This window comes from Hemicordylus capensis, chromosome 1, assembly GCF_027244095.1.
Source record: "Hemicordylus capensis ecotype Gifberg chromosome 1, rHemCap1.1.pri, whole genome shotgun sequence".
Classification (NCBI taxonomy): domain Eukaryota; kingdom Metazoa; phylum Chordata; class Lepidosauria; order Squamata; family Cordylidae; genus Hemicordylus; species Hemicordylus capensis.
This window is the reverse complement of record NC_069657.1, coordinates 159,674,352-159,702,170: the sequence shown is the minus strand read 5'-3', so window position 1 is coordinate 159,702,170 and position 27,819 is coordinate 159,674,352. Positions and strand designations below refer to the sequence as shown.

Sequence of the window (27,819 nt, the reverse complement as noted above, 5' to 3'; positions counted from 1 at the left end):
TGTGATTAATTGAAGATTTTGTTACTTAAGAGTTAAAATTGTCTTTAAAAATCTCTCTCTCAATCTAAAACAAACAAATAAACCCTCAATTGGCAATACATTAGTTGCAAAGGAGCCACCAAGGAGAACTGTTCTCTGTCTGGATCAATGCATACTGTATTTTCTAAACCAGAATCCTCAACAATTCCTTCTAAAGAAATTGCTACAAACCGAAGGATGGAATTATAATCCATATGTTATTAAAGTTCGGGTGGGGGAAAGATTTCTACACTGGCAAATGATTTGTTTTGAAATCTTTCATGTTTATTTAATTAAAGTTTGGTTGTTTTCCCAATGCCAACTATAAGCCAATAATTGTTTTTCTGATGTGTCTAATTTTCTTTCTTTCTGTGCTTGTTAATTAAAGCTCTGAGCCAAATTACAGCCTTGATTTCTGAACAGTATATAAGAACAGTCCTCCTGGATAAGGGCAAGAGTCCATGTCCTCTAGAATTCTGTTCAACCAGTGACCAGCAAGAAATGACACTTCCCAACCAAACCAGCAGGAGGTGTAGCTTAAAAATGGCTTAGAGTGGGCATAAAATGAATTGCTTTCATTCAGAATTGATCAATCTGGATTCGAGAGATGGACTCGAGAGATACCCTGCCTATCATAAAGTTCAAAACAATAGCTTGTTTCAAAATAGTTGGGAATCAGGGTGAAGAGGAGGAATTGAATACCGGTATATATGCTATACTTTCCATGATCGAGATCCCTTTGTGATCAGTAATGCAATCATATAGAGTGGATCCCATGTGGGAAACTGTGTTTGCACTGGAGTCACTAGATCGGAATGGATTAGCTTGATTTTTAAGTTGCTGAAGTGCCTGACTCTGTCTGAAAGGAGATGAATAAAGACTTCTCTGATTAATCAGATCATATTTCAGTACCATATCCCTCAACTATTAAATTCCAGCATAGAAGATAACAGGCAGAACGTTTATATTAAGACTTCAAGTGTTCATATATACCCTGCGGCAGAACACTTGGAACCTAATGCAGATTTCTGTTCATGTTTCAAATTCTGCTTTTTGCAACTTTTGTAAATATACAGGTTATATGTGCCGAAAGAATAGTGATTTATGTGCCCTACACAATTCTATATTCATTTCCAAGTTCCATTCCCTCCTGCTACACCCCAATTCCACATTTTTGACCTTTTGCTGCTACATAATTTGATTGTAAAGGTAAAGTGTGCTTTTAATTGTAGGTGTCACATAACTGTATTAAAAGCTTTATCTACTCAATCCCTTGGCACCTTCTGCCACTCCCAATGAATAGTGTCCTTTGTCCCAACAATGACCCTATTACATTCCTCCCTACCAACAGAAACCAACCATAAAAGCGACATATACATATGCATACCAGTGCTGGATCACGAAGTAATACTTTAGGGTTTGTTTTTTATTTAAAAATTAATAAAAAGTTGTGAAACTGGTGAGGCTCTCCTTCACCTTGTCAGTTTCACCAGAAAGATGCAAGATTTTCAAAAAAGCACTTCTTGTCCACAGGTTCTTAAAAGATTTTCATGTGAGATTTCAAGGACAGCGAAGTCACATGTGCACTACCACTGCAGCCATCTCTATAGGTTCTGGAAATGGGTGGCGAAAGAATGGGAAAAAGCATAGGTATGGGTTCCATACATCCTTGACAAGGTAGATAGGAACCATTATGTTTGTAGAGGGGAATATGGAAGAAGGAAGAAGCATCCCTAAAAGCAGCAAGAAAACTCATATGCACGAAAAACTAGTCTGCTCTAGTCTAGAACTCTTTTCCCGAATATGCTGGTTCACATATACTTCATCAGACTTCCTTTTGCAGGCTAAATGCATCCAGTTTTGTCAACATTCTGTCATATTTCCATTTTAAATTTGCCATCTTTCTGCTATTAATCTTACCTTCTTTGTCTTTTTCTTGCTTCCAAATGTTATGATCCTTATTAAGTCAAATTTTCCACTGATCATTATCCAGAGCTGAGTGGAGAAACCTCTGTATGACGCTCCCCTGCAATGTTTATTGTTTGTGTACTGCAGAATTACAGTATGGTGGAAACAAAGCTTTCTAACAGATGTTGAAAGCCCTCTAACTACAGACCTAAATTACTTCCATGTCATTCCTCATAGTCTTGAGATGGAAGATGGCTGCTCGTAGGAAGTGCCAAGGGAGTGCTTAAACAGTGCCAGAGAGAAAGAAACGGGGAAGTAGGAGCTAGGATCTTATGATTTGTAAGCCTAATTATGTTACTAACTCATTGTGCGCTTTCAGATTTGCCTCAGGTAGGCAACATAGTGTCTTGATTCCCATGTGAGGTGGAGAAAGCGCTTCCCCCATATCAGGAGCAACGGAGGAGCTGCTCATGGCGCAAGCTGCTGTATTCACTCACCAATAAATGACGGAAATGACACTTGCTTTCCTTTGCTTAGCAACGTGGGTGCTATTGTGTTCACTGAGCGGTGAATGCTTCTACTATGAGTTCTGATGAACCCTTCCTCTCCGGGACACTCAGCATGTATTTAGTGGTGGGAATGAAGGTATGACAAACTGGCTAGGAGGGGAGAATTAGGACTACATAAAGGATTTCCCTCGTATCATCCTTCTCCATGCCAGTGAAAGAGAAAAACAGCATCACACAGGGGTGTGCTACAGGAGCAATAGTAGTTCCCCAGTGCACGGTCCTTGAATTCCAGCATCTCAGAGCATCTCCTGTCAGCAGGCATCAGTCAGTTTGGTACAACAAATACACATTGCTGGGCTGGCAATTGGGAAACCTTAAAAAAAAAAATTCCACACTTAACTTCTTTCCTGAAAATTTAGCTAAAACAATACCGTATTTCTCAAATTGTCTGTGTTTGAGCATTTCCTTCTGACAAATATGCAATTCTGAGAGGGAAGATTTTGGTAGACTTTGAACAATTTGCTTAATTCATTTTTATAAATTATTAGTCAGTTAAAGGTCAGTCCTGAATCTGAAAATATTATGGATTAGTGACAGCCTGCTCTTGCCTGGATCTAGTCCAAAATAAGTCACATTAATTTCAGTGTGACTTGCTCTCGGTTAAGTGTGCCTAGGATTGTAACCATGACATACAATTGAGCTTCTTTCTTAGATTTCTTCCCTGAGCTTCCATTCAACAATTGTATTCAGAAGACAGGGAACCACACTTAGAGTTGTTGGGGGCAGTCACTGCCCACCCACCCCAGCTTTACAGTGACGAACACTGCTATAAACTGTCTTACACTCCAGCTTGCAGACTATTATTAAGGGAAGGCCTGTAGCTCAGTGAAGAGTGCATGCAGAACATCCCAGTTTCAATCCATGGCATCATTCAAAAAGAGTCCATAATATTCTGCAGTTGTCCAAATGTAGATGGCAATGCTTGCAGGCTCCCACGTTGAATGATGAACAACAAACAATTGTGTGGCTTCAGGTTGTTCAGGTTGAGAGCTAAAGGACCAGAGCCCTTTAGTGCTTGTCCTTCAGCTCAACCTCCAGCAAGAGAGAAGCTTATGTACCAGAAGAAGCAGAATATACTGAGTCTCCACAGCTGCTAGCATTTCTTTATCATCCCCCTTGCCCCGTAATGTGCCCGTTTAAGCCCTAGCATTTGGATTATGATGCAGTCCCACTGAAGCAATGGGACCTAAACCAGATCTGCAGCCTAAGCTTGTGCATATCTTCTCTGAAGTGATTCCTGCTCTGTTCCTGAGCTTAAGTCCTTTGCATGGGAATGGCAGTCTAAACCAAAACATTCTTGCCATTTAACAAACTGCTGCCCAAGGTAAGTTCAAGGACTTAACTTCTATGACACTTTATCATCTCCCTCCCCAGACTTTCTCCGCACCCACTCACTGCCTTCCTTTCATCAACTATGTTAAGTCTGATGTTCACACTGAATATTAATTCCAGTTCTGTCTACTGTAAGTTTAAGATATAGTGACTATGTAATAAGGACAAATGGATGCTCTAAAATTATTTATATCTGCTTTTCTGTGTGAATTAGGTAGACAGGGAGGCTATTCACACGAGTGTGCAAAACCAGGCGAAGGGAGCCCAGCCCATTTTTGAACATTTGTGTGAACGACCAGGATTGCGCCCGATCTTGGTGGGGGAGGGGTGTCCTAGTAATGCACTGCACACTCGGGTGGTTCATTATTGGGTCTCGGCAGGGCAGGGGGTGGTGCTGCATCCCGGCACCCTGACCCCAGGAGTTGCAGCGGGTAAGCTTAACCCTCCTCCTTCCTTGCAGACAGCCCATGAGCTCTTCTCACTGATGGTGAGAAGAGCACTAATGTGGGATTCTGAGATGAATATTAACATAGTAGTACTGTATGGAGAGAAAAACCCCAAGGTGTTCAGCCCCGCCCCCAGCAGCTTTGAAGTGCTGTCGTGACGTTATGTGAACTCACCATGATTATTTTTCTTTATTTTAATTAGGTCAGAAATCTGATAATGGACGGTCAATTGGGGGCCTGGTCCCCATGGCAACCCTGTGAGCACTCAGATGGAGACAGCACAGGCTCCTGCATGTGCAGACTGCGGTCATGTGACAACCCGCGGCCTCGGTGTGGTGGACGTGACTGTGATGGAGCCAGAATAGAGATTGCAAATTGCTCCAGGTACTTCAGCATGTTTGGGCATTGTGTATGCTAGTGGTATGGAAACCATTCTTTCTGTTCCTTATCCTTCACCTTTCTGTTTACTTACATTGTGTTACCTGTTGGCCAGACATGCCACACATCATAGCATATAAGTGGTTTGCAAAAATAGATGTGTGGGCATGGAGAAAGAAACACTGCCACTGCAATCTCTTTCATATACCTGCATGGTATAGTGGCTAAATTGTGACTCTCGGAGAGCTGAGTTCAAATTTGCACTCAGCCAGGAAACTCACTGGGAAACTTTGGGGCAGTTATCTTTCAACCTAACCTACTTCACAGAGTTGTTGTGAGTACAAAATGTGGGGAGGGGGACCATGTGTGCTGCATTGTTGGAGGAAGGGCAGGATAAAAATGAAATGAAATAAATAAATACCGTGTCACTGGAGGGATTTTTCATACGTGGAGTATGAGGTCTCCAGGGAGCCTGACGCTGCATTTGCAAGCAAATAAATCATTCACAGAGTTACACTTTTAAACAGGAGTAATGTATCTGAGCAAAAAGTGCCCTTGGCTCTGGTCTCCCAATCACTAAACTCTGTGCTATTCTTTAAGGGCTCTTCTATCTATTTGGATAGCTGTGATCAGAGTGTGGATTGTATTATAAATCAAATAAATCATAAGTATAGTACACATCTGGTTTGTAGGTATAAGGGACATTTATTTATTTATTTATTTATTTATTTATTTATTTATTTATTTATTTATTAATTATATTTTTATAGCGCCCAAAACTGTGTCTCTGGGCGGTTTACAAGATGAAAACAAAAGTAAGAAATTTAAAACACAATTTAAAAATTTAAAACAATATTCTAAAAACAACATTAAAACAATCAAAACTTCATCAGCATGTTCCAGATGCTTGCAAATTGCTACATATAAACATACAAAGTTGCCATATATTAAGTCAGACCTAGTTTTTGGCTAGCAGCACCCTCCAGGGCATTAGGCATAGGCCTTTACTACCCTTACTATCTGAGACCCATTATTGGGAAATGCTGAGGATTGAATCTAGGACCTTCTGCATGCAAAGCTCTGCCCAAACACATTCTTCCAGGGAGCTATTTACCCTCCTGATCTGGCTGGAAGTACCCTAAGTTACATAGGAAGCTGCCATATACTGAGTCAGACCATTGGTCCATCTAGCTCAGTATTGTCTTCACAGACTGGCAGCAGCTTCTCCAAGATTGCAGGCAGGAATCTCTCTCAGCCCTAAATTGGAGAGCCAGGGAGGGAACTTGGAACCTGGATGCTGTTCCCAGAGCAGCACAATCCCCTGAGGGGAATATCTTACAGTGCTCACACTTCTAGTCTCCCTTCCATATGCAACCAGGGCAGACCCTGCTTAGCTAAGGGGATAAATCATGCTTGCTACCACAAGACCAGCTCTCCTCCTGTTGCATTATTAAGTGATAACATGCTTCAGCCATTGTGTAGTTTAAAAATCTGTAGACTGGTATTTAAAACATAGTGCAAGGGTAGAGTTCTTTTTCTGCAGCCTCGAGACTTGAGCTAGTCTCTACTATATCAACATGCTTGACCGACAACACGGCACTAACTTCATGAAAGCAATGTATCACACTCTGTGCTGTACTATTAAACTATAGAAACATAACCATAACATACCAACCTTTGCATCCCTTGATGTTTCCCTTCAGCAGACTTCAAGATTTCACAAATCATAGAATGTTAGAGTTGGAAAGGACCCTGGAAGTCTTCTAGTCCCAACTCTCTGCTTAATGCAGGCATCTGCCATAGTATCCTTGACAGATGGCTATCTAGCCTGTTTGAAAACCTTCAACAAAGAAGAACTCAATGTCTATTAATATTTCCCTCAACACCTGGTTTACTGGAATAATGGGAGTCTTAGTTCCTCCTAAAGATTTAGGGGGAGTTATTACTAGTGCAGAGAAACAGATGAAATCAAAATTAACAGCTTAAAAAAAATATGGTTGACTCCTAATTTAAGAGTTGGCTCACAAAAATGTTTTTCTTTTCTATAAGTAGTATAAGGCATGTTTATTATCTGCAAGACTCATCAGTAGTGTAGCAACTGCTCCCCATAGCATTGTGATGCCTCCCGCCCCCGCTCAACCCCCCCCCACACACACATTGTAGATGATCCCACCGGGCCGTAAGATGGCTTGTGGTGGCTCCTCACTCTGTCTGCCTTCGTGGTGGCTCCTGTACTGGCCACAGTCTCTGTGTCAGGAGCATGCAGGCGCAGGGGTCATGGCTGGCTTTGGGCCCGGAAGTGCCGTCAGTTGGTTTCTACTAGCCAGTGAGCTGAGTGCTCTGCTCACTGTTTGGGTACTCTTTTCTCTTCCTTTTCACTGGTGAACAAAGCACTTGCTTCGCTGGCTGGGAGAAACCAACTGGCAGCACCTTTGGGCCTAATAATGCCAGCCATACCCCCATGTCAATGTGCTTCTGACGTTAACACAGGGGGTATAGCTGGGATTGGACCCAGAAGTGCTGCTTGTCTCCCTCTTACAATCACCAAGCACTTTATTCATGTCCCCCTTTTTACACAGTGGCTATGGTACTAGATCCCATGTGGAGAATTGTTCCCCCCTATTTCAGCCTCTACATGGAGTAGTTGTCATACACAGGTTGTTTTCCCAACTCCATGCAAATGGAATAAACGATAGACTAGTTTTACTATGGGCAGTTTTCTAGCCCTTCCCTACAGAACTTTAACTGCTGGAATGAAATGATTCACTAAGGCAGTCAGGATTATTTATATAGGACATATAACATGCAAATCGCTTTGTGGTCTTATTACAGTCATGTTTATTCTTAAGAGAACTGTATGGTAGATCATTGTTCCCATTTTCCAGGTGAGGCTTGAAGATGTTAGAGACACTGCCTCGTAGTCTCCAAGTGAGTTCATGGTTGATCAAGGATCTAAATGTTTGTGTATTGTACTTGCAAGATCACAGATGCTTAAAAATAGAAGTTTAATGAAATCTTATCCTAAGTGTTCCTTGGGTTTTTCTGACAGTTTTATCTACAGCTGGTATAACTCCACCATGTGGAGTATCCTTTTGCCTGCAAGAGACGTAAGGCATGATGTAATCATTTAATAATTGCCAACATTATGGTCTCTAAAATATGGGACACCACAAGATTAGCCTGTAGGAAGTAGTAGATGAGAAATGTATTCAGTGTTAATATTTAGTGACTGTTGAGAAATAAAGCAATACGATCATCTTACAGCCATTGCAGGCCTAGGATTTCCACTTTAACTGGCTTCATATGGCATTGTGATGTTTTTCTTAGGATGTTTAAATAAGAGCTTTAGTAACAAGTGAGATCTAATATTGGAAATGCCACAATGCTGATGAAAACCTTATTGAGAATTGTCTGCACTTTTTGAATATAAATCAACTCTCTCTTTTAAAATCTTAATCTCCTAAACAAAATGTGTGCATATACAGGAGAATTTCATTTATTCCAGTGCTCTGGCTACTGTCCAAAACTCTTGATTAATCACATGTTTGGCTAAATGGGGGAGATATTTACAAAGGTTTTCTTTGACATAAAGCTACAAAATGACAGATAATCATTTTAGAAGCATTTTATAACTGAGAATTGGATACTGACAGTTTGTTAGTGTATGTTTTTCCTTTCTGGGTGCAACATTTTTGGGGTAGTAATTTGTATAAGTTTGATTCTGCATCTTTCCAGCTGAGCAAGAAAAACAGAGGCCAAAACAAAGGTTAAATCACGGCTTGTGTAAAATTTCTTTTTATTTCCTTAACTTTCTGTGAAAGAAAAATGAAACATCCAGCGCTGTTCCACAGTCAGATTGCCAAGTGAATGAGAGAGTTGATAACGGACTTGAAAAGTACAAGGGCTACTCGGGTTTTAATTTTAATCCTCCTGTTGCAACTGGTGCCATGCCAGAAATCTACTTATTGCCAGGCATTTTTATTAGTTCAGTCAGCTCTTTGAAAATCAACACATCTGTTCACCAGCTCAACTTTTGGGAATACATGTTACAGGAGCACTTGTGATATGGACTTTAGAAAATAGCTGACGCCTGTCTATCACACCCAGTGAGGCATGGTCACCTTTGTACAGAATGGCAAACCGTGGGTCCAATTGACCCATAGTTTTCCTCTATCCTCCCCCCACCCCACCCCAGGCCGGCATGCTCCCAGATGATAACTTTCTTCAGTCTGGGAGCTGGCAACAAGGGCTTGACTAGCTGCAAAGGCTTCCTCCAATCCTGGAAGGACAGCCCACGCCAGCCAATGGGAGGAGAGCCAGCGGGAGGAGCTTCCTCCATTAACTCTGGTTTAGGTTAATTTCTTAATCTGGACAACATGGAGGAGGGAATGAACCCTCAGTTGGGTGAGTGGTACACACTACAAACCAAGGGTTCATTCCCAGGCTTGGGGGCAAAATCTGAACTGCAGTTGGGTCCGAGAGCTGCGGTTCCGATAATTTGTACAGCACAGGGGCTGAATTGGAGGTGAGTTCGCCACTGGTTTGGTGTTATGTGCGAAGGCGGCCATGGAAAGCAGGAAGTGCAAGTGGAAAGAAAACTACATCTGGTGTTTCTCTTGTAAGGAAAAATCCTTGGTAGATGTAGGAGAGTGGGAGAATGTCATATTTTCCTGTAAATTTATTTTCTGTTGAGATTACATAATTATGTTAAGAAAAATATATGCTTGTTGAAGGAATTCAACCTGTTCCATTTTTTCTCAAAATAATTGATTACCAACAGATACCTTGATGATTGATTGTTGTATCCAGTTTGTTGGATAGCCCTTGACATTAACATACTGTTTTGGGATCCATTGTTCTCTGAGTTAAATGCCTGAGGGAACAAGAAGAATTAGAGAAAAATTTGCAAGGATTGGCCAAGAGTGTGGGGGAGCTGAAATGGGGGGAAAGGTTGTTTAGAACAAGCACCACAAAATATAAAATAATGGCTTGAGCAAACGACTCAGCCATATTAATGCTGCACAGCTCAGGATCTGACTCTGAAGTATTAATCCTAGGGCTATTTCCTGAATCCTGATCATCCCAGAGTTTGTTTGTTTTTAAGTATGTGTATATTCATGTTAGTTGATATCTGGTTGTGGATGTATGTTTTGATGTTGTGTTAAGTGATCTCTAGTTTTTAGTTTTACATTGTTGGTTTTCAAAAATGTCATAACTTATTCTGAGCCTTTATGATGAACAGAATAGAAGATGCAGTAAATAAATGTTTTGGTGCTTATAAAAGTTGAGCACAAGCCAGGACTTCCAAGCATATTATAGTCCTGAAATCTGAGACACCTTCATGTGATTTCAAGAAGCCAGGGTGTCTTTAATCTTCCATGTCCTCCGCTGTGTAACTATTGTCTTTCAGATTTGCCTGCTCAATTTTTTCCACACCAGAAAATACCCCACAAATTTCACAATCATGAGAAATTATGCAAAGAATACAAATGTATAAATGATGGGGAATGTCTTTTAAAACCTCTTGGTCCCATTTTATTTCATAGTTAGCAGATACATAATTCTTCTCATAGAGAAATTATCATGGATTTTGTTTGTTAGAAGTTGGTGAAGACTCAACACATGCAAAACTCTTCCATTAAATCTCCATCTGTTTTGGGTTTAATTGTACTAAAATGTACTTTGTAGAATTAGTCAGTTTCTGCAAACTGCTGGTACTCCATAGCTGGCAGTGTCAAACTTAGCATAAAATTGAAAAAACAAATTAACCCAGATGCCATGTTTTATCTCTCTTCCTTCCCCCTCCCCTCTGTCAGGAATGGAGCTTGGACACCATGGTCGTCCTGGGCCCCCTGCAGCACTTCCTGTGGGATTGGCTTTCAGGTCCGTCAGAGGTCATGCAGCAACCCTGCTCCGCGATACGGAGGCAGGGTCTGTGTCGGACAAAGCAGAGAGGAGCGGTGAGAGTCGTTCCCCAACCCTAAACATCTGTCAGAACTTTTGGCTCAGAGCTCTGTCTTTTCTTCTGAAGGATGCATATACTGCATGAACTAATGACTCTTCCCAGCTGTCTTCTCCCATATTAACCTGCCTCTTTGAGATCCTTGCTCAGGAACTCCTGCTCAGGGTTCCTCTGCCTTTAGAGGTTAGGCGGGTGACCGGGGGCAGGGTTTTAGCTGCAGTGGCGCTCTGATTGTAGAATATCCTCCTAGAGAAAATCTGTTTGGATCCCACTGATCTTTTAGCCACCAACTAATAATGACATCCTTTTTCCAAGTCTTTTCCAAGTGATATTGTGATGCTGGTCTACTGCTGCTGATGATCACGTTTATCTGTGATCAGGCTCACAAAGAGAAAGGTAACAAGCTCAAGGAGCCAGAGTACAGACATTTAGTCAGGTTACTTGCTACCTAAAAAGAAGGGGAGTATCGAGAACTGATGAGTATAGGACCATACAAACTGGGTAGCCACATATAGTTCATGCTTATTCATGCCTGTAATGGAACTTACTCTCACATAAGTGTGTACACTTGGTTGGAAGTAAATCCAATGAACAAAATGGAACTTGCTTCGTAGTAAACTAGCACAGGACTGGGCTGCACAACTCACTCCCTCTCATACTAGGTTCAGAGAAGAATGCCTGAGCAGGCTCTTGTTTTGTGATATCTTAAGCACAAGGCATTTTTTTAATTGGCTTCCCAACCTTGGGTCCTCACATGATGTGGGAGCCCCTGGTGGCGCAGTGGTAAAACTGCCGCCCTATAACCAGAAGGTTACAAGTTTGATCCTGACCAGGGGTTCAACATTGACTCAGCCTTCCATCCTTCCGAGGTCGGTAAAATGAGTACCCAGAAATGTTGGGGGCAATATGCTAAATCATTGTAAACCGCTTAGAGAGCTCCAGCTATAGAGCGGTATATAAATGTAAGTGCTATTGCTATTGCTATTGCTACAACTCCCATCATCTTCAGCCATAATGGGCATTGACTGGAGATGATGGCAGTTGTAGTCCAACAATATTTGGGAACTCAAGGTTGGGGACCCTTAGTTTAAACCCAGCAAGTTACTTTCTAAGCAATCATGAAGTCAACTTTTTACGTTTATGTGATATAGGATTGTTAGGGAATTTGGTCACTGCTTAGGATCCCTCTAGATCAAATGAATTCCAACTAGCTGGATTTCTAGTAAAAATTTGTAGTGATGTTTTACAGCTGAACTAATCAGTTAATCTGCAAAATGTCAACATATATATAAAAATTCATATATATATATATATATATATATATATATATATATATATATATAAATTGATTTATATCATTCCTCTTCCAGAAAATGCCAGGGAAAAGGCACTTGCATTATAACAAAACACCGATTATTCAGTTTTATATAGCGTTTACACGCACCTAATTTGGATGTAGACAGCCTTGGCATCACATCCTATAGGATGGTCTGCTGCACTTAGCAATCATAAGTAAAACACTATTAAGGTATCCCAACAATATCAGATCCTCTGTTTTTGCTCCATTGCTCTAGTAAGTCACCATCTTTGAATTATGTCCAACCCCTCCCACTCCACTTCCATTTGGACACTAACATTATATCTTTTCTGTGTGGTTCTAAAGTTCAATTCCTAATCAGCCTGGTGTTAGCCTTCTGGAAATAATAAATCTTTGAGGAGTTGTTTACAATCAGCTTTCCTCTGCCCTCAGGGTGCCCCATGAAACTGACTTGGATTACTGTTTCTCTCTATCTCTCTTTCTCTCTCTCTCTCTCTTTCTCTCTCTCTCTCTCTCTCTCTATTTCTCTTGCTGCAATTTTGTTTTCATTCAGATTCTGCAATGAGAACAGCCCATGCCCATTACCAATATTTTGGTCTTCGTGGGGCCCTTGGAATAAATGTAGTGCAAACTGTGGTGGAGGAGTGCACTCAAGGCAAAGGTCTTGTGAAAATGGAAACACCTGTCCTGGGTGTGCTGTGGTATGATTGTTTTTAGAAAGATATTAATGTTATTTTCTTGGGTTACATTTTCTTTAGGATTCTGGCACCTCTATAGTAGGGGCTTGCACAAAACCAGAAAACCCACTTTGTTTCAGGGCCTTTTTGCCCTTTCCGCGCTGGCAGAGGCCATTTTGGAGGCAGCTGCCTATGCGCACATTCATGAACCCGCCTTGCAAATGGCCAGTGTGCATGCGCGGCAGCCTCCAAAATGGTTGCTGCCAGCGCAGAAAGGGCCGAAAAAGCCCTGATGTAGCCCTCTTAAGATTGGGGGGAGGCCGGTGGAGGAAGTGGGAACCACTGGAGACCCTTCTGTGGCCATGGCAGCACCCCCCGAGGCGGTAAGTTCTTAAAAAATAATGTTGTCCCCCACAACCATAGAACCCCTGAACCAGCCCTGAGCTAGTCTGTGGTGGGACGGGGGCTTTGGCTTGACCTTGAGCCAAACTGGGCCCGGACGAGCTCAAAGGTGAATTGCCTGGCGGATGAGCTGGTTCTCACATCCCTACTCTATAGTCAGATTGTTGTTACAGAAGAATGAAAGTGCTTGACCCCTAACAAGAAATTGGCCCTGGCCTTAGGCAACTGAGTAAAAGTGGGACATGCTGACCAATTTCTTTTAGCTACAAAACTTCAAGAAAAACAAACCTTTCATTTTGCTTGATTAAGAGCTCTGTCTAACTCCAAAGCATGCCATGTGTTTGAGCTCATGGCTGAAAAGATGTATCATCTCATTGATTCGATGGCTTCTGTGAGACCAGTGCTTAAAACCAGGGGTTTTGAAACCTGGGTCTACAGCTGTTGTCAGACTACAGCTCCCATCATGCCCAGCCACAATGGCTGAGGGTCATTGTGGCTGGGAATAATGGGAGTTGTGGTCCAACAACATCTGCAGACCCAGGTTTCAAACCCCTGGCTTAAACATCTCACAGTTAAACTGTAGGTCAAACCAGATGTGATGGTGAATGTGTCACTTGTCCTTCCAGGGTTTTTTCCTCCTCTTCATTAAATTAACAGCTGTGAGGAAGCCCAGTCAGGACTGGGACTGCAGCACATGGGAAGGTCACATTTCATCCTCATGCTATGATTTTGACTAAAATGCTTCCCTGGCAGCTGCTAGTCTGGGACCTAGCTGAGGAGGAGGTAAAGTCTAACCCTCATCTCAAGTGCTTGGGGTTCTTCAGAGGCAGGAGGTTTGTTTATTCCTCCACCTAGGACTTTTGCGCACAGCAGGCGTTACCACGGGTTTACTGGGAGGCTTTACTGCAAACTTGAAGTTGTCCAAAAAAACCCGACACAAATAGTGGATTTTTTAACCAGGGATATTAATCAGGCTGCGCTCTAATGCACTGTGGAAAACCCGAATTGTGTGTGAACTGTTCCCCGATAACTCGCAGGAACTTCGAGGTAAATCTGGTCGATATGTGGATGCACATCCTCCATTCCAGAGGCGATGCAAGTTAAAGGGCTTTAAAAGCCCCGTGTGAAAAACTTCCCAGCGATATCCACTTGCCCACACCTTTTGTTTTCTTCCATGAAAGTGTTTGGCTGCCATTCACTCATATAAGGAATAATGGCATGGTGTGGGGGAGGGGGATGGATTGTAAGCAAAACCCACCCACACCTGCGAGAGCAGGAGGCCCAGACACCACTGACAAGGAGTCCAAATGAAGTTGGTGCACGTGTGTGCCTGTACGTGTATGATGTGCTTAACTTCTGCATAGGCCTGCCACCTCAGTGCTACATTCTATTAATTAAAGCTCTGGGAGCAATAAGAGGCCTTCCTTTATATGCCTTCTGAGTTTTGTTTCTGGCTCAGTTGCTTCCTCCTTTTAATCAAATATTCAATGGTTAGTTTACTGTTTCTTATACAGCATAGCACCCAACTACAGTCAGAAAGTTGCAGCTCCTCAGGAGGAATTGTTTTCTTCTTCTTCTTTAAATGGTAGGAATATAAAACCTGCAGCCCAGAGGCCTGCCCAGAAGTGCGGAGGAATACACCTTGGACACCGTGGATGCCCACCAACATCACCCAGAGTGGGGCCCGCCAGGAGCAGCGCTTCCGCTACACCTGCCGTGCTCAGCTGGCTGACCCCCATGACCTCCAGTTTGGCAGAAAGAAGATGGAGAGTCGCTTCTGCCCAAATGACGGCTCAGCAGTTTGCGACACTGATTGTATGTCCTGCCTGAACTGCTGATAACCTGAGTGCCAAGCTAAGCTCTTTCTTATTCATTTTGGAGAGGTGGGGAGATTGAGCACAGGCTTGGATAAATGCTGGTCTGTGTTGCTAGCAACAGAGCAAAACAAAACAGCAGACTGAGAACTCTGTATCCTGAGAGACTGTGATGGGTGAGCATTGTGGAATTGGTTGGGAGCTTTGTGCACCCCTGCAAACTCTGCAATGGTTGTTAGGAGCGCATAGTTTTAATTTTTGTGTTTAGAAGGCTGCCCTTTGTGCCAATGCTCAGCAGCATAGGAGCCACTTCAGCTTGATGCAGTCATGCACTGCATGATTTGTGCATAATGATTGTGTGGCTGGGTCTGATCACATGTGTCTTTCCCACAAAACAGGATCAGCTCCACATTTCAAGGGGCCCTTGGCAAATTGCCCTCTATGGCCCTGCCTACTTGGGTAGACCCCAATGTCAGGGCCGGATTAAGCCAGTGCGGGGCTTGTAGCATATGTTATAAAGGGGCCCCAATTTTTGTTTTTTTTTAAAAATGCACATAAATATTAAAACGTAAATTATTTACTTGCATAGTAAAGTAATTCAATTTTTTCATTTGCTATATTTTGGAGTATGGGAGACCAAGCCACAAACTCACACTTACTACAACAGTGAACATTTATATACCATTTTCCAATCAAAATTCTCAAAGTGGTTTACATAGAAAAATAAAGAGTGGATAGATGCTTCTCTGTCTCCAAAGGGTTCACACTCTAAAAAGAAAAATGTGGTAGGCACCAGCAACAGCCACTGGACAGATGCTGTGCTGGGCCTTCTCTTAAAAGGCACATTTAGCAGAAAAGGGATATTTTGTCTAACATGGACCAAATAAAGCAGGTAAAGTTTTAACTTTAATTCCCAGTTGGAAGCTGGGCATGCGGGGCCCTTAAAAATGCGGGGCCCGTAGCAAATGCTACATTTGCTACTACGTTAATCCGCCTCTGCCCAATGTGTTTCTCTGCCAGCACCACACAAAGACTATGGGCATAGAACTAGCCTCAGGGATCAGCAGCAGGCCTTTCTGAGGGACCTGGGGAACTGCCAAACAATACTGACACACACACACACCCAAATACCAGCCCTGCCATAGAATCAGGGTACTCCTGTTTCTGAATCTCCGTCAGCAGAAGAAACTGGGGCACTTTGAGTCAGTGCAAAAAAACCCCAACACAATGAGACTTGCCCACAAGGATACATGGGCAGCGGGGTGGGGGTGGTCAATCAGTTTTGTCTGTTCACTATGTGATAAACATGACCTATATTCTACATTATTTCTATCGGTTGGCCAGATTGGCAGACTAGCTTTTATTTTGAAAACTGCAAAAAGCCTGTCCCACCACCTTCTGTCCTTTTTCATCCACCATCTGTTCCATGGGCTGTGTCCTAAAATGCTCTGGGGGATTTCCCACATTTCTGATCAGTCTCTCCAGAGAGATGCAGGTAGAAATCCAGTTCTTTTTTTGTTGGAATCTCCAATCCAAATGTTGATCAATCTGTTATTAGCCAAAAGATTCTCCGCTCTGGTATATTAGCTATTTCCTGGCCAGGCTGACCAAAGATGGATAGTGGGAAGTCACCTTCCCACTATCATTATTAACATGAAGAGTGGGCAGCCTCATTATTATGCTTTGCTCACAGAGCACCAACAACGGCTGACAATGCCTTTGTTCTATTTCAAGACACAACCCCATTGTTGACTCAGCAGGAACAACTGGCATATACTCTACATAGTGCAGAAGTGAAACTGGAGGGCCACGGTTGCCTACTCCTGGTCTACTAGCTAAGGAAGGTGGACAGGACTTAGTCAAAAAAGAATGGAGCGTGATCAACAAGTAGCAAGGTTGGAAGAGAGAAGGACACACATGCTCTGATCCAAAACTAAGTTTACAAATTGAGATATTTAATCACCTAAGTTGGAAGGGTGTGGGTGTCTGTTTAATTCTCTTCTCCCCTCCTGCAGCTCTAGTTGATGACCTTCTGAAAAGTGGCAAGACCTCTATCCGGATCATCAATGGTGGTTGGTCTTTTTGGGGAGGCTGGTCATCTTGTTCTCGAGACTGTGAACTGGGTTTCAGAACCAGGAAGCGAACATGTACCAATCCAGAACCAAAAAATGGTGGCCTGCCTTGTACTGGATCAGCAATGGAATATCAGGATTGCAACCCACACCCCTGTCCAGGTAAATGGTGTCATCTTCTCCTCTTTCTGCTTTGACAAATGGTTAGTGCCACAACTGTGCTGTGCCAAGCCCTGCTCATATGTTAAAGTTGTTCATATGGCAAGTTCAGCTGCTCTTCACCATGCCTCATCTTGGGGCATGTTTGCACTGGCCCTTTTGCACAAGGTAGTTGTGCATATTACCCATGTGGAACTGCCACATGAAGGTCATGCCACACTGTGGCTATAAGCTTAACCCTGGAGAGAAAACATATATTAGGAGTGAATACAGATAAGGTGCTTCTCAATTGGTGTCATTGCTGTGAAAATCTGTTAGTCCTCACCCTGTTTTCAGAATGAAGTCTCAGTCTCGATATGCTTTCCATCAAGCATCAGTACCAGTGTTCCCTCTAACAGGGATTCCCAGATGTTGTTGACTACAGCTCCCATAATCCCCAAGCAAAAGCCATTGCAGCTGGGGATTCTGGGAGTTGTAGTCAACAGCATCTGTGAATTCTTGTTACAGGGAACACTGATCAGTACCCTTTCCTTCCTAGCAATCAGGAAGTATACTTGCCTGGTTAACAGGTGTTGTGATTGTGTCTTTGTGATTGTGTTGCTTACTAGACAGTAAAAGGAGGGAATCCTTCTAATAACCTTTTCCTCCCAGTCTGTCACCCAAAACTCAAACACTGTATCAGCTGCTATACTGAACTACTTTATCAATCAAATTTGGACAGAAGTAAATCAATCTATTATCAAATATCTTAAAATTAGAATCTATTCTATCTTATTAAAAGTGAATCTATTATCTAGTATATTAAAGGTACATCACTGGTACCTTTCAGATAGCCTCCTGAGCAGTTTCTGTGCCTCTGTCTAAGGTGGGAACCTGAGGCTGGAGTGGGCGATTAAGAATAGAATTATGGCTTTTAACTCCAGCTGTATCCAACCCTACTTCTTCTCTCAGACCTATAAATGCTTGGAGGTCCAGAAGCAAAAGAGACTTCTTGTGGACAGGAACAAACCCACAGGGGTGTGTGAGCAGGAAGCAAAAAGTATATTGTTGATTGCTCATAGTAAATAGCTAGGATGCTACCTATTTAGCATGATTCCATCATAGCTTTCTGCCCCCTTAGTCTTGTAACAATCCCATGATGCTGAAATAATCTGGAATAAAAAGGTAAATGAAAAGATGTGTGCTTCTGTTTTTGTTAAACCTTAGTGAAAGGCTCGTGGTCTTGCTGGACTCCTTGGTCTCAGTGCTCAGCAACTTGTGGAGGTGGGCACTACCAGCGCACCCGAACCTGCACCAACCCAGCACCCTCTAACGGGGAAGATATCTGCATTGGATTGCACACAGAGGAAGCACTGTGCAATACACACTTATGTGAAGGTAGCACTGCTTTTTTCTCTCTTCTTCAGTGGCTTTTAAAATGATATTTTGATATTTTCTTTCATATCAAAAATATGTATAAAGTCACCAAATAAAAGGGATCTCTTCCATCTTCGGAGTCGCCCAGAGTCTTTGGAGTGAGTGGTATATTAAATGTTTCACATAAATCAGTCAATCAATCAATCTTCAGAAGAAAGTGGGGGAACATATGTTAAATCAAGGAGAACATCATATAAAGGGTTACTCTCATCACTAACATCATTATTCCAGTAATTAATAAACATTCAAGAAGCCACTTATTTACATACTTAAGAACTCACTCATTTACAGATTTATCTACTTTATCATTATCTTTTTTATAATAAGATAACATTAACAAAAATGCAACTTTCCAAATCTAATAAAGCCACTTCATTGTATTTGGTGCAGTTGATTTTCCATGCTTGTACAATTCAAAGCCTAGCTACCTAGCTAGAGAGCCAGTGTGTTGTAGTGGTTAGAGTGCTGGACTAGGACCGGGCAGACCCGAGTTCAAATCCCCATTCAGCCATGAAACTAGCTGGGTGACTCTGGGCCAGACACTTCTCTCTCAGCAATACGGGCAGAAAAGAACCGCTTCTTTGCTGCACATATCGCCTGAGCATAGATCTTTAAATGTGTTCCATGTCGTAATCTGTCGGACCCGAGTCGGTTTTTCAACACTTGCGCTCCACTCGCCTACCTTGCCGCTTCAGCCCCCGTAGATCTTCCGTGTACCAAGGGGCCAATTTTGAAGCAGGTTGGAGGGGACGCTTAGGAGCAATCGTGTCTACTGCCCTGGTGAGCAAGTTGTTCCAGTTCTCAACCAGGGCATCAACAGGATCACCAGCAGAGCCAACGTTAAATCCCTCCAAGGCGTCTTGGAATCCTACCGGATCCAGTAACCTCTTCGGGCGGACCATTCTAATAGGCCCCTTGCCCCTGCGGAGGTGGGAAGTGGTTGTAAGTCCAACCTTAACCAGATGGTGGTCCGTCCATGACAACGGGGAAATCGTAGGAGTCCCCACCCATGAAACACCACCCTGATCAGAATAAAAGACCAAATCAAGGGTGTGACCTGCAATACGCGTCGATCCAGAGACCGCTTGGGATAGGCCCATAGTCGTCATGGCCGCTATGAACTCCTGAGCTGCCCCGGACAAATTGGTCCCAAAATGAACATTGAAGTCCCCCAGCACCAAAAGTCTGGGAGACTCCAACGCAAGTTCCGTGACCAAGTCCGTGAGCTCAGTGAGGGATTCCACTGGGCAGCAGTGCTCTTCAAGTTGTTTTGGAATTGCACCTAGGGTGCCAATTACCGCTGGGATTATTTTGGTCTTTTTCTGCCACAGCCTTTCAATTTCAATTTGTAGATCTTTGTATTTTGTGATTTTTTCCATTTCTTTTTCTTCTATTCTGCTATCCCCTGGTATTGCTATGTCGATTATTTTGACTTGTTTTTCTTTCTTCTCGACTACAGTTCTATCTGGTGTATTGTGTGGCAGATGTTTGTCTGTTTGTAGTTGGAAGTCCCATAATATTTTCAAATCTTTGTTTTCAACAACTTTTTCAATTTTATGGTCCCACCGATTTTTGGCTACAGGTAGCTTGTATTTTTTGCAGATGTTCCAGTGTATCATCCCTGCTACCTTGTCATGCCTTTGTTTGTAGTCAGTCTGTGCGATCTTTTTACAACAGCTGATTAGGTGGTCCACGGTTTCATCTGCTTCTTTACAAAGGCGGCATTTGCTGTTTGTTGTGGACTTTTCTACTTTTGCTCTTATTGCATTTGTTCTTAGTGCCTGTTCTTGCACAGCCAGTATTAAACCCTCTGTTTCTTTCTTCAAGTTGCCATTCTTAAGCCATTGCCAGGTCTTGGTGATGTCTGATTTTCCGCTTATATTGTGCAAATATTGACCATGCAGTGGCTTATTTTTCCATTTTTCTGCTCGGTTCTTGACTTGTTCTTTCTTGCAGGCCTGTTTTGTTTCATTGGTGTTTAATAGTTTCTCGTTATTGACCATTTTAAGTGCATCTTCTTCACTGTCCTTGATATATTCTTCAAGGCCTCTTTTCTCCTCCTCTACTGTTTGATGGACTTGCAGCATTCCTCTTCCACCTGAGCTGCGAGGGAGGTAGAGCCTATCGACATCACTGCGGGGGTGCAGAGCATGATTGACGGTCATGATTTTCCTGGTCTTACGATCTTGCGTCTCTAGCTCTGCCTGGGTCCAGTGTATTATTCCTGCAGTGTATCTGATAACAGGTATAGCCCAGGTGTTTATGGCTTGTATGGTGTTCCCACCATTGAGTTTGGACTTGAGGATTTTTCTAACTCTCCCCATGTATTCACTTCCAATTTTACTTGATGTTTTAGATGTTTGGTATCCGAGGCCTGTTTTGTTTAGTATTTGTGAAAGTGGAGTCATGGCGATTACAAACAACAGAGGGGATAGTGAGCCCCCTTGGAAAATACCTCTTCTAATGCTGGCCTGTGCAAGTGTCTCAACATTGATTGCTAACTGTGTACTCCACATGCTCATTGCTTTTTTAAATAAATATCTGAATGTTTTTGCTGACACCAGTTGTTTCTAAATATTTTAGTATCTATGTGTGAGGCAGTGAGTCAAAGGCTTTCTTGTAGTCAATCCATGCAACACTTAGATTGGTTTTTCTTCTCTTGCAATTTTCTAAAATCATTTTGTCAATCAGCAGCTGGTCTTTTGTGCCTCTGGTGTTCGGACAATTTCCTTTCTGTTCAACTGGAAGCTGTTTGTTAGTTAATAAGTGTTGCATCACTTCATCTGCTATTATTCCAGTTAATAATTTGAACATGGTTGGCAGGCAGGTTATCAGTCTATAATTACTTGGAACTGCACCTTTTGCTGGGTTTTTTATGATGAGATGGGTTTTCCCAGTTGTTAGCCATTGTTCAATATCACCTCCTTGCAAAATGTGATTGAACTGTTTTGATAGTTGTTTATGAAGGCTTGTTAGGTGTTTAAGCCAAAAGCCATGCAGTTCATCGTCGCCTGGTACAGTCCAATTTTTTATTTTCTTTGCTCTTTCACTTATTAACTCTGGTGTTATTATTAGATCTTGCATTTGTTGTTTATATTTTTTGACCTCTTTCACCCAGCCTGCTTTTTTATTATAATCTATTGGATTGTCCCATAATTTCCCCCAGAATTGCACTGTTTCTTCTTTATTTGGTGTTTCTAGGTTTCTTGCAGTTTCTCCTTCTGTGCTTTGGTAGAAACGTCTCTGATTTGACTGGAATTGGGGATTCTGCCTGTGTTGTGTAATTCTGGCTTCGTATCTGCTAATCTTCTTTGACACTGCTGTTATTTACTGCTTTATTATTTCCAGGACTTCTCTAATTTTCCTTGAATCTAGGTGGTATTTTTGGATCAGATACTGTTTGGTGTTTTCATTCTTCAGCTTCTTGTCTTTCATATCTTTCAATTTACTAGCATCTGATCTAAGCCTGGCGATTTTATTTTCTAATCTAATCTTCCATTTATGTGATGTACTACTTTCTTTTTTTACAGGTCCACTGATCTTATATCCAAGCTCTTGTGTTGTTATTGTTGCTGCACTGTACTTTAGTTGGTTTGTTTCTTGCAAATTATTGGTTGTTATTTCTGCAAGTGCAGCATTTATATCTTTTAATGCCTGAGCAAGTTGTTTTTTGGCAACTGTTTTTAGTGCGGGAAGTCGAACTCTGGTGGTTGTTTGGTTCATGTGCTCAGTTATTTTTTGCTTTAGTTCTTGTTGCTTTTCTATTAAACGGCATTTGGGTTTTTGAGGTGAAGGCAAAGGGGCGGTTGCCTGGTTTTGATTTTGGAACAGTTCAGCAACAGTGGCATCCTCTATTTCCAACACCACCTCCCCCTGTGCCTGAGCAACTTCTTCAGTTGGTGGTAATTCTTCCATATCTTGAGCCTGTGTTGCTCTTTGCAGTTCTTCCAGCTCAACTTCTGTGAATACTTTATTTCTTATTATGAATCTTCTCTAGTCTGCTAGCCTTTGTTCTGTTATTTCTGTATTATTATTATTATTATTATTATTATTATTATTATTATTATTACAGACACCTGGCGAAACAGGTGGGTCTTAAGGAGGGCCTTAAAAGCAGTTTATGTTGGGGAAAGGAGATTAACACTGGGAGCAAAATGCAGTGTCTTCTAAGAATAAATTTAAGTAAACTCTTACCACAGTTGCAAGTGCAAAGACCATTTCCAGTAAGGGTACTGAATTTGTATTGAAGAGGCAAACAAGAAAAGATGACCTAATAATGTCTGGTTGCCTCCAAGAGACCATGAAGACAGCTAGGACAGAAATAGCAGTCCTTTCAGCTGCAGTTGTTCCATTGTATGATAACTCACTGGTATCATCATCCCATTTTACTGTGTATAGAGTGCAGCTGAAAATATATTATAACAGAATTCATGTTGAAATGCATGTTTTAATAATGTATTGAGATTGTAGGACTAATGTAATTCCACTGATTGCCCTCACATGTATCATATCAGAAGACAATGAGTCATAAATAAAGGGCTAAATCCTCATAGTTTGAGTGGAAGAAGAAGTTCCGCCAATGCAAGGGGGAGGATTTCCTCCTCCCTGCTGCAGTCCTCTGTGCCACATGCCATCCTGCTCAGCAGGACCCCTATCTCTCAGGTACAGATGCTTAGGGGGCCCAGGGCTCTGCAGAGGAAAGGGGAAATCATTGGAAAGCATAAACAGAACTACTTCTGCTCATGCTACAAGCCCTTAGCTTAGCCCAAAGTGATTCATTTTACCTTCCTTACAAGGAAAGGCTACAATGTTTGGGACTTGAATTTTTTTTTAAGGTGGCTAGGTGTGTGTGCAGGGTGTGACTGAGTCTTATAAAATTATGCATGGTGTAGAGACAATGGATAGAGGAAATGTTTTCCTTTCTTTCTCATGACACCAGAACGAGGGGTGATCCAATGAAATTGATTGGCTGGAGATTTTGAATGGACAAAAGGAAGTCATCCTTCTCATAGCACACAATTAACCTATGGAACTTGCAGCCACAAGATGTAGTGATGTCCACTAGATTACATGGGTTGAAAAGGGATTAGACAAATTCATGGAGATCTAGTCTATTGGTGGAGGTAGCCTATAGCTGTCATGACTAGTATGGCTATAATTCTTGATGGTTATATGCTACTTCGTAGTCACCTTAAGTGGCGCAACGGGGAAATGCTTGACTAACAAGCAGAAGGTTGCTGGTTCGAATTCCTGCTGGTACTATATTAGGCAGCAGCAATATAGGAAGATGCTGAAAGGCATCATCTCATACTGCACGGGAGGAGGCAATGGTAAACCCCTCCTGCATTCTACCAAAGACAACCACAGGGCTCTGTGGGCGCCAGGAGTCAAAATCGACTTGACGGCACATCTTACTTACCTTTATATGCTACTTCAGGTTCAGAAGCTGGATGCCTCTGAATACAAGTTGTAAGGGAGCAGTGGTGGGAGAGAGATGTGCCTACGCCTTCTGCTTGTGGCCTTGCCAGTGGTTGGCCACTGTGGGAGATATGACACTGGACTAATTAGACCTTAGATCTGATCCAGCAGCAGGACTTTTCTTCTGCTCTTATCCCTTGTGTCCCCCACCCGCTTGTCTCAGCACTGTGATCTTCCTGCATGATTTACTTTCTTCTTGTTATTATATTCCCTTGCTTTTTAAGGAGGCTGGTCCGAATGGTCTGAATGGAGCTTGTGTAACGAAGATGGGATCCAGTACCGTAGCCGTTATTGTGAAGTCCACAATCCTGGATCTTCCCAGTGTGCCGGGAACAGCACACAATACCAAGACTGTTTGTATAATGAGATCCCTGGTAGGTATAACTTCACCCACTGAACTGGCGAGAAAACACCACTAAAGCCCTATTCACACATTATGTTCAATGCATGTACCGTCTGTGTACAGTGTATGCACATACAGATCTATATGCACACATTACATTTAAAACATGTTTAGTAGCCTACTTCCTATTGCAGTCATTCACACAAAAACATGTTCATTTGTACTGGCACCTGTATGCACATACAGTGCGATGTCTGAATAGGGCTTAAGTGGTGAGAAGATAGGATGGGCTTTCCAATGGCTGCTTGAAAGAGTTGACTGTCATCTTTAATATTAATAAGAGGAAGTGGTGGTTGACTGGTGTCCCATTACTCAGATATGTGTATCGGGTGGGAGAGGCAGGTAGAAAGATACCCAGCTTTAAGGAGTAGTTTAGGATGCAGGGCTGGCCTTCAGGGTGGGTAAGCCAGGTAGTTGCCCAGTTCACCTACTGGAAGTAGGCACTGGGCTGAGCATGATGGCTTGCTTTTTGCTAAGTGTCCTGTCTACAGTGGACATTCCTCAGCTGGGGCACTATTCATCCTTGGGCCAGCCTGGGGACCATTGGGTGAAATGGTTGGAAATGGGGACACCTAGCAAGAGGTTTTGCAAACATGTTCCTTAAATGAGGATAATAAATAACTGTATTAGTTAGCCTGTCCCATAACAAATTGTTATCTGGGCAGCTCACAACACAGCATTAAAACATCAAGTAAAAACACATAACACATGCTTTCACAACAGCCTTCCATGTGAAGGTTCTGTTACTTATGAACGCGATGTAAACAAGGGCACATGCCTTCTGCACCGCAAACACAGAAGTCAAGATGAAGCTTGCTGGGACAGAGCCAGGGTCTATCTAGTCCAGTATCCTGATTTCAACAGAAGCCAGGCAGTTGTCTACAAACCGCTTAGCAGCTAGTCTCTAGAGATACTGAATTCTTTCTCTGAACACAAAGGTTTCGATCATTTAGCTACCATAGCTAACAACCATCCCTAGATGTCTCCTCCATAAACTTGTCAAACTTTTTTTAAAGCCATCTAAGGTTACGGCCATTGCTTTGTGGTGGTGAATTCTGCAATATGTAATTGATCATGCAGTATTCAAACACAACTTGAATTGACCAAACATTTCCCTTGATTCTTTAGATGGCTATTATTATTTAAGCTATTCTTGTCTGAATTAAACATTTCTGAGCACACTTATTTCATTGCATTTTGATAGTCTGCAGTTCAGTCAGTAATTCTGATGAGATAGTAAGTTTGGGGGTTTTTTTAAAGTGCTTTCTGCTACATTTCATTCTGAGGTTTTCACCAAAGCTCTAGGGGCTTTCATTTGCTGCAGAGATTAACTTGCCAAGCATCAAGCAAAGGGGTTTTAATTGTCTGCACAATGTCGGAGATGACAAAATAACATTCTCCCACCCCCCTGTTTTTCTCTTTGTTTAGTAATCCTGCCAGCTTCAAGCATTGAGGAGAGCACGAACTGTGGAGGTAGAGTACAGCTAACTATAGATCTTATTTTTATCTTAACGTGACTCCTCTTTTCTGGGCAGCAACAACCCAACCATTAATCTGTGCAATTCACATCTCATTGATAACCTTAATTCCACTGGAGTCTCATTGTCTGAGTCAGAGAGAGAAATATTTGCTATTCAGGTTTCTGGTATCAGAATTTAATTTGGGGGAGGGAGATTTGCAGAATAATTAATTACTAGGGAGATCACATCGCTTTCCACTGTAACTTCCATTTAAATGGACTGGAAAAGATGAAGAGAAATCCCTTATTTGCCTGACTTTGAGCGCTCTGTTAATTGTAACGTGGCCACTGAATTTCACTTTAAGTGATATGCTGAGGTGAATTAGTTCGGGCTAAAGTTTCAAGGAATTTTAAGAGAAATTACAGAGTTTAGGTAAAAGATTTCGGCTTGGGAGAAAGAGGACTTTCAAGGGAAACAAAAAGGAGTCTCAGTAAGACTGTCAACATTTGTCAGGCAGTTCCACACTTCTACAAGCATAAGTTGATATCAGAATTGTAGACAACATTAATAAAGGATACATTATATTGCTCACATTACAGTAAATTACATTTGCACCAGAATAACTGGTGTAATACTGTTCTAGATGAGGTTGCACTCTCTTTGACGGAACAGAGTTGCAATCTGGGGTTCTCCTCAACCTAACATCACTCCTGGAAGTAGGGGTATGCATGGAACTGGTTCTGCGACCCAGTTCAGTTAAACTGACCAAGCAGTCTGGTCTGTTCAGCCGAACCAGGTCAAACCGGTCAGATGGCTTGTAAAGGGAAATCAGGTGAGGAGTCCCCTTTACAAGCAAAGGGAAAGCCTTCACAAAAGCCTTCTAAAGGGTAGCCAGGGTAGGTGGGTGGGCAGGGTGGTGAGACGCATGCACAGAGGCCAAACCAGTTTGCCCAGTCTGATCGCAAACAGAACCGGCTTTCAAGAAGGCCAACTGGTTCATGAGCTGACGAAACTGAGCTTGGTTTGTGGTGGACTGGTTCGGCGGACTTGTAAAGGGGAATCTGGTTATTCACAAAGACTGCCTTACAAGATCTTCTGGAGGGGCTCTGCTCTATATATACCAACCCCAACTGAGGCCCAGTTGTCATATTTTTAGTGTGAATTTTATTGTTGTTTTCCTGGTTTTTAATTGTTTCTAATCTGTTTTAATTTTTGGAAACTGCCTTGGTGTCTGTGTGAAAAAAGTGTGTGCCCTAAAAACCCCAAAAGTAAAATATAAATTAATGTAAAATATAAATTAAAGCTAAATCAATTGACACTTTACCACTGGAATCAGGATTAAGTTTTCCATGCAGGACCTGGATTACTTTAAACAGTTGCCTTGCCAGTCATTTTCTCTGGCTTGTTTTAAGTTTAGGGAACTACAGTTTCCTTATGCAGAATATTTAAGGTAGTTTCATAGTTACTCTACAAATCATGACCCTAAGTGTTTTGAAGAGGTGGAAGAGAAAATTGCCTTTATTTAGCAGAACCGCTTGTCAATTATGGATTACAGCTTTACCCTTTTAAATGTTCAGTCTCTGTGAAAGTTGTTTGTTTGGCATTCTGTGTGTTCTTCGATATCCAAGAATTTGCCTGTTAGCTACCCCTGCTAACAGAGCAAAGAGGTATGTTTTAAAATTGTGATTATTTTACATTTAGCAGCGGGGGAGCAACTGTCCCTGTCCAACCTCAGCATCCCTCTGGTGACTGCTGCTGGATTGTGAGCCAGTCTTGTGGTAGCAAGCATGACTTGTCCCCTTAGCTAAGCAGGGTCCACCCTGGTTACATATGAATGGGAGACTAAAAGTGTGAGCATTCTAAGATATTCCCCTCAGGAGATGAAGCCGCTCTGGGAAGAGCAGAAGGTTTCAAGTTCCCTCTCTGGCTTCTTCAAGATAGGGCTGAGAGAGAGTCCTGCCTGCAACCTTGGAGAAGCCGCTGCCAGTCTGTGAAGACAATACTGAG

General features: G+C 42.2%; 1 protein-coding gene across 11 annotated transcripts in view; it reads left to right on the top strand.

Annotated features, from left to right (window-relative positions):
- The window catches only part of SEMA5B (semaphorin 5B), a 576,167-nt gene that overhangs the window by 512,633 nt on the left and 35,715 nt on the right, over nucleotides 1-27,819 (top strand). For all 11 annotated transcript variants that reach the window (XM_053256885.1, XM_053256927.1, XM_053256858.1 and 8 more), the window contains 8 exons: nucleotides 4,476-4,657; nucleotides 10,468-10,611; nucleotides 12,485-12,632; nucleotides 14,600-14,825; nucleotides 16,840-17,058; nucleotides 18,262-18,432; nucleotides 24,174-24,323; nucleotides 25,781-25,825. In XM_053256885.1, coding sequence (XP_053112860.1) covers nucleotides 4,476-4,657; nucleotides 10,468-10,611; nucleotides 12,485-12,632; nucleotides 14,600-14,825; nucleotides 16,840-17,058; nucleotides 18,262-18,432; nucleotides 24,174-24,323; nucleotides 25,781-25,825 — 1,285 coding nt within the window. The remainder of the gene's footprint in view (nucleotides 1-4,475; nucleotides 4,658-10,467; nucleotides 10,612-12,484; nucleotides 12,633-14,599; nucleotides 14,826-16,839; nucleotides 17,059-18,261; nucleotides 18,433-24,173; nucleotides 24,324-25,780; nucleotides 25,826-27,819) is intronic.